Raw genomic sequence first — 17,500 nt, forward strand, 5'->3', positions numbered from 1 at the left:
TCGTGCTATCACAGAAACCTGGTCTATTAGAGTGAGGTAAGAACGATCATCATCATCATCATCATCATCACCATCATGATCATCATCATCATCATCATCATCATCATCATCATCATCATCATCATCATCATCATCATCCTCATCATCATCATCATCATCATCATCATCATCATCATCAGCAGCAGCAGCAGCAGCAGCAGCAGCAGCACTCATCACCATCATCAGCAGAAGCAGCATTCATCATCATCATCATCATCATCATCACCATCACCATCACCACAATGACTATCACCACCATATTCATCATCATCGTCATCATCATCATCATCATCATCATCATCATCATCATCATCATCATCATCATCATCATCATCATAATCATCATCATCATCATCATCGTCGTCGTCGTCGTCATCATCATCATCATCATCATCATCATCATCATCATCATCATCATCATCATCATCACACAACCACTATCACCATCACCACCACCTTCACCACCATCACGATCACCACGACAATCATCACCACCACCTTCACCACCGTCCACTACAATCGCCATCACCACCATCATCACCACCATCACCATCACCACCACCTTCACCACCATCACCATAATCACCACTACAATCGCCATCACCACCACCATCACCACCACCATCACCATAATCACCACTACAATCGCCATCACCACCATCATCACCACCATCACCATCACCATCACCACCACCTTCACCACCATCACCATAATCACCACGACAATCGCCATCACCACCACCATCACCATCACCATCACCACCACCTCCACTATCACCATAATCACCACTACAATCACCATCACCACCACCTTCACCACCATCACCATCACCACCACCTTCACCACCATCACCATCACCACCACCTTCACCACCGTCACCATAATCACCACTACAATCGCCATCACCACCATCACCATCACTAGTATGTAACATTGTCACCACCACCACCACTACCATCACCAACTATTAAAACCCCCACCATTGACAACACAAACACACACACACACAAACACACACACTCACACACATACTTCTCTCTCCTTTCTTTCAGACACCCATGGATGTCCATAGACTTTCTGTTCAACAACAGTCCCACTGGCAAGAGGTTCAATTCCAGCATCAAGTACATCCACGCCTTCAATAACGAAATCATCAAAACCAGGAGACAAGTTCTTGTAAGAATCCCTGCCATTTAAAACAAAATTGATCTTTTATATAGCGCAATATCCACTAATCTGCTCAAAGCACTTTACAAAGGGCCCCTGGTCAACAGCAACATTTAACATGTAGAACGAGACATGACTCCTGTTAGGCGATATTACATTTTTTACGGACAGAGACAACGCTATAAACGGCTAGCTACTCGTTTTACAGCTGAGTACGGTAAGAGAATGTGAGTAAAGAGCCTTTTCCAAGGACTCAACTATGCGTCGAGTGAGTCTCGAACTCAGGACTTTCCGATCTGAAAGCGAGTGTCATGCCACTTGACCACATAGCCGCCATTTCTCCATGATTTGTATCTCGTTGTTGATTCAACATCTCTGTTCAAATCACCGCTCTGAGCAGCGCTTAATTGACTCCCTCACTCGCTCGGCTATGTGGTCTTGTGGTTCGACCCTCTTTTCGGGATCGGAAGGTCCTGGGTTCGACCCTCGCTCGGTGCATAGTTGAGTCCTTGGAGAAGGCTCTTTACTAACATTCTCTCACCATAATCACGTGCAAAATGAGTACCTGGCCATTAACAGCGTTGTCTCTGCCCCCCCCCCCCCCCCCCCCAAAAAAAAAAAAAAAAAAAAAAACAAAACAAAACAAAACAAAACAAACAAACAAAAAAACATGTTATATCGCCAAACAGACGTCATGTCTCTTTCTACATGTTAAGTGTTGTTGTTGACCAGGGACCCCTTGTAAAGCGCTTTGAGCACGTTTAGTGGGTATTGCGCAATATAAAAGCTCTTTTTTTTCATTTTATTAAAGCTCACTCACTCACTCACTCACTCACTCACTCACTCACTCACCCACTCACTCACTCACTCACACTCACTCACTCACTCACCCACTCACTCACTCACTCACTCACACAATCACTCACTCACTCACTCACTCACTCAATCCTCTCCTGGCCTGCTGTCACTTGAAGCGGTGCAAGGGATCTCCACCTGGTCCTGTCAGCAGCTATTGATAGAACGAAGATGACGTCACTCAGGTCTTTGTTATTGTTTTTTTTTTTTGCCATCCGCGTTTATGAGTACTTCTCACTAAACTATATTAACCAGACTATAAACGTTCATGGTTACACACAGTTTTGTGTGTTGGTTCGTTATACTTCCGGATGGCAATGTTATGAGCTTCTTAGCCAAGCGCATACTATCTATTCTTGGGGCCATCTCGAGGGACAGACAGACAGACCTCTCTGTTTTAGATCCCACTTTACGGTACGTCTCCAAGTCTCCTTGGGGCGGCCTCGATTCAAAATCTATGTCTATATTGAGTCGCTCTCCCCGACTTCTGGAGGTCACGGGTTCAACCGTGGCCTTCGTAAAGTTATGGCCTGACATTGACCAAAAAATGACGTCAAAATGCCAGTCTTTGGCAACAAAAGAAAACAAATCGTGAGTTGTATTCAATAGTTCAACCAATGAAATAACTTGTTTCCATGAGCTCTACTAACGACAACTCACTAGGCGGTGCAAAAAACAAATAATGACGTCAAACTGCCAGTCCGTTTGGATTTCAGTGTCAGGCCATAATTTTACGAAGGCCACGGTCACAACACACCCAAACGGCGAGGGTAATGGAATCTTGTGCTGCAGCGTCCAGATTAAGTATGGGTCGACAGCAAAAAGTCTGATTTTTACATGAATATTAGTATCTACGTGCGGCTATGTGACGGTGAAGTGTTATGACACTCGCTTTCGGATCGGAAGGTCCTGGCTTCGAGCCTGGCTCAACGCATAGTTGAGTCCTTGGAAAAGGCTCTTTACTCACTTTCTCTCACCGTACTCAGGTGTAAAATGAGTACGTGGCCGTTAACAGCGCTGTCTCTGTCGGAAAACAAAAAAGGAATATCGCCAAACAGGCGTCATGTCCCGTTCTACATGTTCCGTGTTGCTTTTGGTTAGGACACTTTGTAAAGCGCTTTGAGTACTTTTAGTGGATATTTTGCTGTATAAAAAGCTCAATTTTTTTACGTAATTTCTTATTGTATCCTTTCTTCTTTTTTTAAAAATTGTCATAGGACAAGTATGGACCTCCTAAAAGTAGGAAGCTGGATTTCATTGAGGTGTTGCTGACGGCACGGGATGACAACGGTGAAACTCTGACAGACAGGGAGATACGAGATGAAGTCGACACCTTCATGGCAGCCGGTAAGATTTCCAGATAGTTCTAAACTTGAGCTTTTATATGGCGCAATATCCACTTAATGTGCTAAATGCCCTTTACAAGGGGTCCCTGACCAACAGCAACACGTTACATGTAGAACGAGACATGACGCCTTTTTTGGCGATATTACAACTTTTTTTCCGACAGAGACAGCGCTGTTTAACGGCCAGATACTCCTTTTACACCTGAGTACGATGGGAGAAAGTGAGTAAAGAGCCTTTTCCAAGGGCTCAACTCAACTATCCGCCGAGCGAGGCTCGAATCCAGGACCTTCCGATCCGAAATCGAGTGTCATACCACTAGACCTCATAGCCGCACAAAATGCTCGTCGGCAATTAGAATTACAGACGAATCCGTCGCTCTACATACTCATGAACACATACACACACAGACACACACACACATTCACATATACAAACATACACAAACACATTCACAAACATATTCACAAACACATTCAAACACACACATACACACACACACACACCGTGCACTTAATTCATCGTTTTACTATATAGAACATTCTCGATATCATATCGAATACACATCGAATTATTATAATTTATGAATATTAAATCAACTCATCTGATTGTAGACTTCATTAAAACTTCTTTGTCAAATGAAATTCATGTATAAAACAGTTCATAGTTTGTTCTAGAAAGCTTGCCGATTTCAGTACGAGCACATGTATATGATCAATACGATAAAAACTACACATTATGTTAGGTGTGTCATTTCCAATGACGTCCCATCAACATAAAACAATAAAGTAAACAAGAGCACGTGCATAACTTGTGTCTTTCACACAGGGAGTGGAAAATGTTGTTGAATTGATGGCTGGAGACGGGTTTGTTTTTTTTTTAAAACTAAATAGAGGTCTAGACAACAAAACATAGGGTTTTGAAGGCCTACGTATGGTCAGTATTATTATATGGCTGCGAAAGCTGGACAATTACAGAAGAGATTAGAAAGAAACTGGAGGCAGCAGAAATGTGGTTTCTTAGAAGGATGTTAAGAATCTCATGGACAGAGAAAAAAACTAATGAAAAAGTATTAGAGCAAGCTGAAACTAAAAGGTTATTAATTCGTACAATAAGAAAAAGACAAATGCAATTTTTAGGGCACCTAAATCAACATATCTAAATGTATAGAACATCTTGCTCTCACAGGAAAGATAGAAGGTAAAAAGAGTAAAGGGAGGCCAAGAAAAACATATTTGAATAGTTTGAACAGCTGGGTGACAAAGAAAGAGAAGAGTAATATTAGTTTTCTGATGTTATCTGATCAGAGAGATGAATGGCGTATCATGATCATCGATGTCTGGCACAGACTTGGTACTTGAAGAAGAAGAAGAGGTCTAGATTACAAGAAGATATCATTGTTATTCGACGTAATGAAAAGAACGACCATCACCGATAACGAAGGAATAAAAACGAATACAGTGCTCTCCCCTTAAGATAAAACGCGTTAAGATAAATTCTCGCTTAAAAATGAAGTTTTAGGCCGGTCCCGATTTGTCTTCACTAAATCATTAGTAATATAAAACGTTTAAGATATGATAAACTCATCAATCTGGATTTGCACGACTGGGATTGACAAGATGTCTCTCAATCATGCATATCCTTCCCCCCTCCCCCCCTCCCCCTCTCCCTCTCCATGTCCCGATTTTGTAGTTTCCTCATTGTGCAATGTTTTCATTGAATCAAGAGAGTTACACACCTATAAAAATACTTTCTCTGATGAATCTTTGCACACACTACACGTTCTAATTTCTCTAGGCACTTGCCCCAACCCTTCCCCCCCCCCAAAGAAATAAAATAATTAAAAAATAAAAAAAACAAACACTGTTTAGACAAATTAGTATGTATGCAAAGATACACCGGCGAAATTACTTTTATAAATGTGTAGGTCCTTGGGATTCACTGAAATTACGAGCTGTCACCATATGACACATTCATGCACGTGAACATGAAGCTGTGTGTGCTATAGCCCCCCATATGGGTTGTGTCTTTGACCATCATCCCTTCCCTTTTCATTGTGTCATCAATGCAACCCCCCCCCCCACCCACCCACCCACACCCACACCCACACACACACACACACACACACACAACCCGAACGAGACTGGCATTCAAATTGTCTATACCATTTATTTAGTATTGTAATGATGGCATCTCAACTCTCTTACTTTTTTCCATTCTCATTCAGTCTTGCAGAAATTTTAGATCATCGTATTTATTTTGCCTTGAGAAAGATAACTCTAAAGACAAATAAAGTATTTAAAAGGTCAATTTTAGTCTTTCTGGAGCTATGTAGGTATTGGGCTTTTTCGAGCTTTTACATAGCGCAATATCCACTAAGCGTGCTCAAAGCGCTTTACAGGGGGTCCCTGTACAACAGCAACATTTAACATGTAGGCCAATTAGGCGATATTACAATTTTTCGGACAAAGACAACGCTAGTAACGGCCAGGTACTCATTTTACACCTGAGTGCGGTGAGAGAATGTGAGTAAAGAGCCTTTTCCAAGGACTCAACTATGCGCCGAGCGCGAGGCTCGAACCCAGGACCTTCTGATCCGAAAGCGAGTGTCATACCACTAGACCACATAGCCGCACTTCTTCCTCCTCCTCCTCCTCCTCCTCCTCCTCCTCCTTCTTCTTCTTCTTCTTCTTCTTCTTCTTCTTCTTCTTCTTCTTCTTCTTTTTCTTCTTCTTCTTCAGTCTTCACCCCACAGTGGGTATGGTATGGACCACCGATGAAACTTTTCAATCCACTTCTGTCGTTGGCCAGTCTTTCCATCTCCTGACCTCTCCGGGCAGCTCTACCAGAAGTTCTCTTCTCCATGTTGACCGTGGTCTTCCTTTTGTTCCTCTCTGGATGGAATCCATTGCAGGGATGTCCTTGTGATATTGTCCTTTGGTTTGGAATCCATTGCAAGGATGTCCTTGTGATATTGTCCTTTGGTTTGGAATCCATTGCAGGGATGTCCTTGTGATATTGTCCTTTGGTTTGGAATCCATTGCAGGGATGTCCTTGTGATATTGTCCTTTGGTTTCTTCAATGTGTGTGTCCTATCCATCTCCATTTTCTTTTGTTTAACTCTATACTTACCGATCATTTTCAGTATTTTTCCAAAAATGGCAGGCTTACCCAGCGGGAAAAGAAAATGATTTTTTAAACCCAAACAAGATCTCTACTATACAGTTCTATGTTCTTATTAATTAAACAAAGATCATTCTTCAAAGTTAGTGATGTACAAAATAAATCTGAATTACAGAAAAATGTATATTGTGTCGTAACAACTGTGACGATTTTGCTGTAGGTGGTAAAAATAAATATGGCTGCGCAGTCTCTATGGACGCTTGTAGTGAATGTGTGCGTCACTTTGAGATTGTCAGTCTGTTTCTATTATCCAATTAGTAATCTACCTCCATGAATATCTGTCTAGTACAAGTGTTCTTAGCTTTAGAATGTCATCATGTGTGTTAAGGTGAGGTGGTAATTGCATTTCAACGGCTTCTTGTCCTGTTCTTCTCCACACTTCCTCGTTTTCAATTTTGTCAGCAATCCATTTTATCTTCAGTCTATGTGTTCTTGCGGTATGACACTTGCTTTCGGATCGGAAGGTCATGGGTTCGAGCCTTGCTCGCTCGTGGCATAGTTGAGTCCTTGGAAATTGCTCTTTACTCACATTCTCTCACAGTACTCAGATTTAAAATGAGTACCTGGCCGTTAACAACATTGGCTCTTTCCGACATAATTGTAGTATCGCCTAACAGGCGTCATGTCTCGTCTTATTTGTCAAGAGTTGCTGTTGGCCAGGGGCCCGTTGTAAAGCGCTTTGAGCACGTTTAGTGGATATTGCGTTATATACTTATTTATTTATTTTACAGCGTGGCTCAACAGTACGGTCTTTGCTTCGTACCCGAAAGGTACCGAGTTCGGTCATCCGCCGCTGCGCTGTGTGGCCTTGAGCAAGTCACCTCGCCCTAGCTTAATTTGCGGCGCTGCACTGCGGCTGATGCCTGGGTTATTCCAGTCTTCCCTTGTTATAATTTTCTGTGTTTCTTACCATAGGATACGACACAACTGCGACAGCTACCCCCTGGCTGCTCTACAACATGGCCAAGCACCAGGACTATCAGAGAAAAGTACAGGAAGAGTTGGACAGACTTGAGAATGGTGACGACGTTGGAAATGATCACGTGACCTGGTATGGGATTGGTGGCTGGAAGGATGGATGGATGGATGGGTGGGTTGGTGGGTGGGTGGATGGATGGATGAATGGATGGGTGGATGGATGGATGGATGGATGGATGGATAGGTGGATGGATGGCTGCGCTACAACATGGCCAGGTACCAGGACTATCAGAGAAAAGTACAGGAAGAGTTGGACAGACTTGAAAATGGGACGACGATGGGATCTGGTGGTGATGTCGATGGGAATGATCACGTGACCTGGTATGGGGATTGGTGGCTGGAAGGATGGGTAGATGGATGGATGGATTGGTGGGTGGGTGGATGGATGGGTGGGTTGGTGGGTGTGTGGATGGATGGATAGGTGGATGGGTGGATGGAGGATGGATATGTGGATGGATAGATGGATGGGTGGATGGGTGGATAGATGGATAGGTGGATGGATGAATTCAATCAATTCCTATTTCATCATCTCTGAGTAAAAGACGTTTTCAAATATATTTAAATGATACTTATTTTTTCAAAAATCTAATTTTAGCGAAAATTACAGATAATATTCTGACGTCACAAATTATTATTGTAAACTTGATATCATTACGCGTTACTATTTAGGGAGATGGGTAGAATAAGACCTATTATTCCAGCCCTCTCATTGGAAAACCCTATCATTTCTTAGTAAATACATAATCGTTGAATAATGCTTTGAACGCGTTGAATAAAAATGTTATTCAACGATTGCAGAATATTTTCTCACATTTTATTGGTGTGAAATAAGGTGTAAAAGACAGCTGATTGGTAATTATAAATAATCTTTTGGTGCGCATGAATATAAATCCAACGTTTTTAGTTTTGGGTCCAATTGTCATTCAAGCAGAAGGAGAAAGATACAAATTATGATGGTGAATAGAAGTATTAATACCATACCATTTGGTTAAAAAATATCTAATAATCTTACTTGGAGGGGAAGAATAAACGTATTCTTTCATTTCTTTGTATTTATTAAACTCGTAATATTTTTATCGTGAATAAATACATACTCGTAAGCTCGTGTTATTGGGTACGATAAAAATAAATCGTCTGATAAATACAAAGATATTAAAGAATCGTATAATATTATAATAATTATTATTGTGCGAATATGTGGTTTAGTGGTATGACACTCGCTTTAGGATAGGATGGTCCTGGGCTCGAGCTTCGCTCGGCGCATAGTTGAGTCCTTGGAAATGGCTGTTTACTCACATTCTCTCACCGCACTTAGGTCTAAAATGAGTATATGGCCATTAACAGCGTTATTGCTGTCCGAAAAAAATAGAAATATCGCCTAACAGGCGCCATGTCTCGTCCTACATGTTAAGTGTTGCGGTTGGCCTGGGACCTCTTGTAAAGCGCTTTGAGCACGTTTAGTGGATATTGCGCTATATAAATGCTCAATATTTTAAAAATCTTTTATCTATAAAAAAGATTTTTTCCAAATAAAAATCGGAAGGTGTCTTTGATGTCTGCCCCTAGGAAACAATTGAGCCAGGTCCCATTGCTGACCCAGTGTGCCAAAGAAAGCAACCGCCTCTATCCACCTGTGCCGTTTGTCATGAGGGAACTCCCTGAAGATATGCTCTTGGATGAACACATTGTCCCCAAAGGTAAACTCCCTGAAGATATGCTCTTGGATGAACACATTGTCCCCAAAGGTAAACTCCCTGAAGATATGCTCTTGGATGAACACATTGTCCCCAATGGTAAATTCCGTGAAGATATGCTCTTGGATGAACACATTGTCCCCAATGGTAAATTCCGTGAAGATATGCTCTTGGATGAACACAGTTTCCCCAAAGGTAAACTCCCTGAAGATATGCTCTTGGATGAACACATTGTCCCCAAAGGTAAACTCCCTGAAGATATATGCTCCTGGGTGAACACATTGTCCTCAAAGTTTAATTCCCTGAAGATATGCTCTTGGATGAACACATTGTCCCCAAAGGTAAATTCCCTGAAGATATATGCTCCTGGGTGAACACATTGTCCCCAAAGGTAAACTCCCTGAAGATATGCTCTTGGATGAACACATTGTCCCCAAAGGTAAATTCCCTGAAGATATACTCTTGGGTGAACATATTGTCCCCAAAGGTAAATTCCCTGAAGATATGCTCTTGGATGAACACATTGTCCCCAAAGGTAAATTCCCTGAAGATATATGCTCCTGGGTGAACACATTGTCCCCAAAGGTAAACTCCCTGAAGATATGCTCTTGGATGAACACATTGTCCCCAAAGGTAAATTCCCTGAAGATATGCTCTTGGATGAACACATTGTCCCCAATGGTAAATTCCCTGAAGATATGCTCATGGATGAACACATTGTCCCCAAAAGCCAATCTCCCTGAAGATATTCTCTTTGATGAACACATTGTCCCCAAAGGTTGACAAAATTAAGGTTCTTCAGAGTCATCTACCCATTAATTACTGGGTGGACAGAGGGGTCAGAAAAAAGTCTCGGCTGCATCCGAGATCGATCTCGGTCCCTTTGCGTGTGAAGCGAATGTTCTACCAACTGAGCTCCCGAAAGGTAAGCGACTGGTTAAAAATATAAATAGAAAAATAGAATTGGCTTTTTTCATCCCATAGGGGAAATCTGTCTCTAGGCAGGGTCTATTCCAAGGGAAGACTGGAATACCTACATGTTACGTTTTGCTGTTGGTCAGGGACCCATTGTAAAGCGCTTTTAGCCAATTTAGTGGATATTGCGCTATATAAAAGCTCATTTTTTAAGATTTTGAATTTATATTTTTGAATTTGTTTTTTTGGGGTTTTTTTTTTTTCATCTCCAGGTACCCTGGTCAACGTATTCATGAACAATGTCCACCGCCACCCTGATGTGTGGACGTCACCTGACCAGTTCATCCCCGAGAGATTTGCGTCTGATGAAGGCAGGGACAGCTTCGCTTTCTTGCCCTTTTCTGCAGGGCCGAGGTAAGACAATAAGATAGGGAAAGATATCCCCCCCCCCCCACACACACACACATACGCACACAAATTGGAAATTACATTGTGTTCACAAGAAGATGCTCTTTCTCTCTCTCTCCCTCTCTGTCTCTCTCTCTCTCTCCCTCTCTCTCTCCCTCTCTCCTTCTCTCCCTCTCTCCCTCTCTTCTCTCTTCCTCTATCTTCCCTCTCTCTCTCTTCTCTCGCTCTCTCTTCTCTCCTCTCTCTCTCTCCCTCTCTCTCTCTCCCTCTCTCCTTCTCTCTCTCTCACTCTCTCTCCTTATCCGTTCGCTCTCTCCACTCTTTATCTTCTCTCTCCTCTTTTTCTTCTCTCTTTTTCTCCCCTCTCTCTCTCTCTCTCTCTCTCTCTCTCTCTCTCTCTCCCTCTCTCTCTCTCTCTCTCTCTCTCTCTCTCTCTCTCTCTCTCTCTGGGAAATGAAAATTACAATAATAAAAAAATGAAGTTAAGGGTGATTGAGAATTTCTGACTTCAAGAGGAATGAAAGAATTACGATATCTTTGTTTTGTTGCTTTTACAACAAGTATATTATATGGATGACTGAATGGCGTGTTCCAATGAGCCAAAACCAACGTGCACGTTTGATCAGGTCTGATAGCCGAGTGCAATCATGGACACTATTTTACGATGGTTTTGAGAGTATTTTCATTTCAGCAATCAGCCCATAGCAATTTGGGTTATGGGACCTGTCAATAGGATTCAATAGTCTGATGTCACGTTGGCCATCGTGGTTCTAAACAAAGAAAATCGGTACTATTTATTTTTCATGCTGGCTAGAACTTTTCATATGTCCTGTGACCAGAATGTATAAAAGTCAAAACATGATCAGATATATAATGTTTTTTTCTCCTCTGGATACACTTTTATAATCCTCTGATAAGTATTTCATAAGGGCGTCCGCCATTGTTCCGATAGTTTAGAGCCAGTTACTAAGTTACCATTACTATGCGTCATTACGAGGGAAGTGACGTTACGACTGTTGAAGCGTATTAGTGTACATATATGCAGGTCTGACACCCGAACCCGATATATGTGAATGGCTGGGAATGACAACAACTCAAGAAAGTAGACTGGCGGAAAACCGTAGTTCCGGAAGCAACGTCCTAGACAGGATCAGCTGACTAGAGAGAGAGAGAGTGTCATTGTAATGGACTACATTTTGCATCATTTTTGTTGGGGTTTTTTTTTGGATTTCCGTTACAAAAATGATCCCATAATGAATTGAGTAATCAGACCTGCAAATAAGTGCACGTCGGTGCCAGATAAAGCAAAAGAATAATCAAAGATAAAAAAATCATCCCGAAAAATGGTTGGCCAAGTTTTTTTTAATTGCGGGGTGGGGGGGGGGTGATTTTATGTATTTGATAGGCTTGATGGTTTTATGGTTCATTTTCTTTATTTTAACACAGGAACTGTCTTGGCCAAAACTTCGCCATGAATGAAATCAGAGTCATCACGGGACGGATTTTGAAAAGGTGAGTGAAAACCAAAAAAAAGACTTTTATAGATAGTTCGAAGATGACGTCACTCAGGTCTTTGTTATTGTTTTTTGCCATCCGCGTTTATGAGTAATGCTCACTGAACTGTAATAACCTGACTATAAACGTTCATGGATACACACAGTTTTGTGTGTTGGTCCGTTATACTTCCGGATGGCAATGTTAAGAGCTTCTTAGCCAAGCGCATACTATCTATATGGTCCATTTTCTGTCACTCACGAATTAACCCTCTCCATATCAACTATAGGAAATTCGTCACATTCGTTACGATACAATCAATATTTTTCTAATTCAAATTTCTTTTGTACATCATAAAATTTAAACAAAATGAACAGTGTGTTGTAGAGCATGTTTTGCTAAAGAAATTATGTATCGCAAGAACTTTACTGTTATTGTGTTTGAGTGATAAAAAATATATTTTTGTGTTAGTTGGGTGTGAAGTTTTGGGGAAAATCCTGAAAATGGCTGGTAAGGAGAGTGTTAATAATGGAGCGCTGGTATGTAGTACAAATTAGATGCGTAGAACAGACAATTTGGACTGTAAGTAATGAAGATTCGGTTCCACACATAATATTATAACAAGTATTTTGATGCATATTTAACATGGTCAATAGGTGATGTGTGAAGTAATTTTTCAAAGGGTTTTAAGGAAGAGTGAGAAAGAGAGAGAAGGGGAGGGGAGAGACGGAGAGAAGGAAAGACATATTGAGATAGGGAGGGCGGAAGGGGGGGGAAGAGACGGAGAGAACGAAAGACATACTGAGATAGGGAGGGCGGAAAGGGGGGGGGGGGGGGGGGGCAACGAATGACTATCTATTCTATAAAACTTATTAACCTCTTTAAAAACCTCTTTAAAAATATAATTTTATTTTTCACTGAATGTTTCAGATTTAACATGGAGCTGGACCCCGAGGCCCCGCCAGTGGAGAGGTCGGCCATGTTGATTCTGAAGCCTGTCAACGGAATCTGGGTCAAATTGACCAAGAGGAATGAAAACACAGACGTGAACACACCTGCTACTGCTGTGGCTTCTATGGACGAACACAAAGCACACGTACACACCAATGGCGATTCTACACAGTTGTTATGATGAATAGCATTTTCATGTATTTTTAAAACTTTTTTTTTAATTTATCAACAAACAAAAAATTAACACATTTGAAATAAAATCAATAACATGTGATGAGAGGATATTGTCCTTTCATTTGAAGTTTCCGTGTGTGAGTTTGAGTGTACAAAGGGTCCCTGACCAACAGCAACGCGTAATATGTAGAACGAGACATGACGTCTATTTGGCGATGATATTACAAATATTTTTTTTCGATAGAGACAACATCATGAAAATAATCAAAAAGAATAAATAAATAAATAAATAAATAAAGCGGATAGGAGAGGGAAACTAGAAAAAGCGAAAAGAAAAAAAAGGAAGAAAAAAACAAACAAAGCAATTGGGCTCGTCCGGGATTTGAACCCGGGACCTCTCGCACCCAAAGCGAGAATCATACCCCTAGACCAACGAGCCGTTGTAGTTGGTGGTGACAAATAATAAATATAATATTGAAGGCTATATAATTATACCGATCATGTAGCGGAAGAGGATGTAATGCTTTCAGTTGTAAACAAGAGTACAGTCACCGGTGTCTGCTGTTCTCACTGTCTATTTACAACGTGAACATTTTTCTCCATGACGTGTTCTGACCTTCCTTACATCTTGCGATTAGACAGAAATAACGAGAGGATTTCCGTTGTTTCACAGCACTTTTATTTTATTATTTAATCTTTTAGCCATTGTGGACTTTCAATTAGTTGCAATGTCCAATAAGTTGTACTATTTAAGATACGTTTCATGTTTATAAGTGATGTGATTTTTCTAATTTTAAAAATAATTTTCTGAGTCGGTTGTCGTTTACGACTCCGGCCAACGTCATTATTACTTACTGTGCTGTGAAACTACGGAAATCCTTCCGAAATAACATTTTTAATCAAGGCTTCTGTAGAAGATCTCCAGTGCCTTGTTGTCCAATGGGCATGATCTATATTAAATGTGACATTATGTCCATGTTCTCGAGGTCATTTCATTGGTCACATTGCAAAATGTGCTCAAAGTGACCCACATAATGAAAAGTGTTCCCAGCTCTTTAAATATCTAATATCACGATTGGTCATTTGATTCAGCTTGACACATGGGTATGTTTATAACTTTTGTAAACTAATCAGCGTGTTTACATTTGTTAAGAAATATCCAATTGGATTCAGTATTTCTGATGTCACGCTCCCGGCAACGGCGGCCAACTTGGTTCTAAACAAAGAAAATCATTACTTTTTATTCTTCATGCTGGCTAGAACTTTCCATTCCCTTTTCATCTGCCTTGTGATCAGAATGTGTAAAAGTCAAAACATGAGCAAATCGATGGTTTTTTTTTCCTCTGGATACGCGTTTAAGCTCGCCGGAGAAATATCTCATACGGCGTCCGCCATTGTTCCGATAGTTTAGAGCCAGTGTTACTAAGTTACCATGCGTTTTTAGGAAGGAAGTGACGTTACGACTGTGATTGATGACCTGGTTGGACGAAAACATGAATATAGATCGCTCCCATTGACACGAGTCAGCTGTTGTAAAGGACAGAAGAAAAAAACTGGAACAGGAGAAGAGTCAATCATCACAAAACAAGAGGGATCGTATCGGGAAAATGAGTGCTGAAGTTGTTGATGTTTTTGTTTTTATGTTTGTTTTTAAGGGTTTTACGGCGCTTGCAACTCGTTTAGGTTATATCGGCGCCAGTAAAAAGGAAGAAAATGGGATCGTAAAAAGTTCTTGAATTACAATTAAAGCACCCAAGAAAAAGAAGGACATAGGGGAACTGGGAACAAATAGGGATCAGATGTAGATTCCAAGGGCACACCACCAATGTACTTAGTTTGAGATCACCTATAAGTCTCATCCGACACAAGCACAAAATCCAACAAAGAGGAACACACTCAAATGCTTACATTATACATTCAAAATAACAATTATAATAATACATAACAGAGAGATGATTTACAAGGAAAAAATATCATCTCCCAAAACAATAACTATGCATTTGACTGTTTCCATCCCAGTCAGGACTCCGGCCAGGGCCATGACAAAAGTAATCTCATTCCAAGACAAAGACAGAAACCATGTTGGAAAACAGACATAAGGGGAAAGATGACACAGTAAGTACCTCCCTGCTCACTGTGGGAGGTCAGGAACCCCACCCAGGGAGATAGAAGACACAGCTGTACCTCCCTGTTCACTGTGAGAGGTCAGGAACCCCACTCAGGGAGATAGAAGACACAGTAAGTACCTCCCTGCTCACTGTGGGAGGTCAGGAACCCCACCCAGGGAGATAGAAGACACAGTAAGTACCTCCCTGTCCACTGTGGGAGGTCAGGAACCCCACCCAGGGTGATAGAAGACACAGTAAGTACCTCCCTGTCCACTGTGGGAGGTCAGGAACCCCACCCAGGAAGTTGTTGACTTAAATCCTTACAGGTTGTTGTATTAATAATAAAGTAATATTTTTTACCTTGATTATCTGCCTGAATGGTATTTGAAGGTAATGAAAAGCGAGCCCACTTAACCCTTTCCTCACCAACCATTTTCAGAATTTTCCCCAAAAGTTCACACCCACCCAACACAAAAATATTTTTTTTCTTTCTCAAACAGAAAAGCAACAAATACATTCTATACATATATTGATCAGCAAAATGAACTCTACAACATAGTGTCCCGTTTTTAAAGCTAGAAGAAAACATCTGTCTTTAAATTGTGTGATTTACAAAAGAAATCTGAATGATAAAAGTGTTGGTTGTATCGTAACGAATGTGACGATTTTTCTATAGGGAATGAGATTAGCGGAAGAGTAGCGTCCCTTGATTGGACGTCACCCATAGTCTGTGACGTCACCGGAGGAAAAGTTGTTAGAGAGAGAACGTCATGTTGGTTATGCGCATGCGTCTCTCGTCCTCGCTTCCGGTGAAAGCGGTTTGAGACACTTCAAAACCAAATTGACGTTCTCTCTGTAAGGTGACGTCCATTCAAGAGACGCTACTCTTCCGCTAATTTCATTCCCTATGGTTGGTAAGAAGAGGGTTAAAACTTAAAATGAAAAAGGCCACCTCTATTCGCAGTAGTACTGCGAATAGTAGATAGCGGTTGTATTCGTTATTCGCAGTAGTAGTAGTGCAACCAGTAGATATCATACATTTCAGTTATTCGCAGTAGTAGTAGTGCAACCAGTAGATATCATACATTTCAGTTATTTGCTGTAGTAACCTTCAAGGCTAGATCTTTATTGTATAGAGGCTTGGGCGCAAAATATAAATAAACTTTATTGAAAATATGTGACCCTTCGCCTCAAAACGGAATTAAGTCGGGATGGCTAAGATATTGAAAATTGAATTTATAGCCAGAAATATCAGACTTGTGTTGAGTTTGTATGTTTTATTGAGGAGAATGGATACCATAGTTCAGGGTGCTAATGCAATCAATTTATATTTTTGACCAGTTTCCGCTTTTAAGCAAATGGTTCGTTCCGACATAATACCGTTTTGAGACGATGGGTCACATATTATATCAAAATGGTAGGTAAAGTGGCCGAGTGATTAAGGTATTGCACTGTGATCCGGAAGATTCCGGGTTTCAGCCCCGCTTCAGGCACTTTTTGGGTTTTTTTTTTTCCTTGGGCAAGATTGTTAACCTCCAATTTGTTCACTGTGACAACATGGGTGATTCCTGTTGACATCAGACATCTTGTTTGATGGATTGTCTATATTCCTTCGTGGAATGCCTAGGCAACGGGATCGACGTGATCTTATGGTGCCGTTGCCATTAGGTGGTCTACTGGTATGACTCTCGCTTTCGGATCGGAAGATCCTGGGTTCGAGTTTAACCACTGGGGAGTGACCACAGTGAGATTTCGTGTATGAGAGGCACGAATAGTCGAGTTATTATAAATAGAAGGTCGTGTTGATAAATATTGGATGAAATTGTCTCAAGTATTGACATTGAAATATTAATGAAATTAAAAATCGAGTCGTTGTCATATTGAATGTATCTTATTTGCAGGTCGCAATAATATATAATTTTTGTTACATACTGCTCTTTGACTTAAAAGTCATATCGGCTTGCAGAAATTTGGTTGTATTCACTTTGCGGTGGTTTTATATTGCGGTGTTGTCATCTGCGCTTTTGTGTTGACCTATTTAAGCATTCTAGCTGTCTTCGTTATCATTGATTTAATTGTCTTATCGATAACTAAGTAACAAAAAAAATATTAAAAAATTTAATCATGTCTGATGTGGAGAAGTTGATTAAAGTAGGAGAAAAGCTTGGATTTTCTGGCCAAGAGTTAAA

General features: G+C 40.9%; 1 protein-coding gene and 1 non-coding gene across 4 annotated transcripts in view; one reads left to right on the top strand and one right to left on the bottom strand.

Annotated features, from left to right (window-relative positions):
* LOC144958530 (cytochrome P450 4F12-like) overlaps positions 1–13,302 on the top strand; it is a 25,972-nt gene extending 12,670 nt beyond the window's left edge. For all 3 annotated transcript variants that reach the window (XM_078890562.1, XM_078890563.1, XM_078890564.1), the window contains exons 6-13: positions 1–36; positions 1,093–1,216; positions 3,280–3,409; positions 7,505–7,640; positions 9,134–9,264; positions 10,449–10,590; positions 12,031–12,096; positions 13,009–13,302. The exon at positions 1–36 is cut by the window's left edge and continues 30 nt beyond it. In XM_078890562.1, coding sequence (XP_078746688.1) covers positions 1–36; positions 1,093–1,216; positions 3,280–3,409; positions 7,505–7,640; positions 9,134–9,264; positions 10,449–10,590; positions 12,031–12,096; positions 13,009–13,210 — 967 coding nt within the window. In that variant the 3' untranslated portion in view covers positions 13,211–13,302. The remainder of the gene's footprint in view (positions 37–1,092; positions 1,217–3,279; positions 3,410–7,504; positions 7,641–9,133; positions 9,265–10,448; positions 10,591–12,030; positions 12,097–13,008) is intronic.
* Positions 13,303–13,570: 268 nt separating this feature from the next.
* Trnap-ugg (transfer RNA proline (anticodon UGG)) lies at positions 13,571–13,642 on the bottom strand. The gene has a single exon. It is a non-coding gene; the product is annotated as a tRNA-Pro (tRNA).
* Between the last annotated feature and the right edge of the window lie 3,858 nt (positions 13,643–17,500).

This window comes from Berghia stephanieae, chromosome 13 (assembly GCF_034508935.2).
Source record: "Berghia stephanieae isolate SIO BIC M18660-M18661 chromosome 13, UCSD_Bste_1.3, whole genome shotgun sequence".
Taxonomy (NCBI): Eukaryota; Metazoa; Mollusca; class Gastropoda; order Nudibranchia; family Aeolidiidae; genus Berghia; species Berghia stephanieae.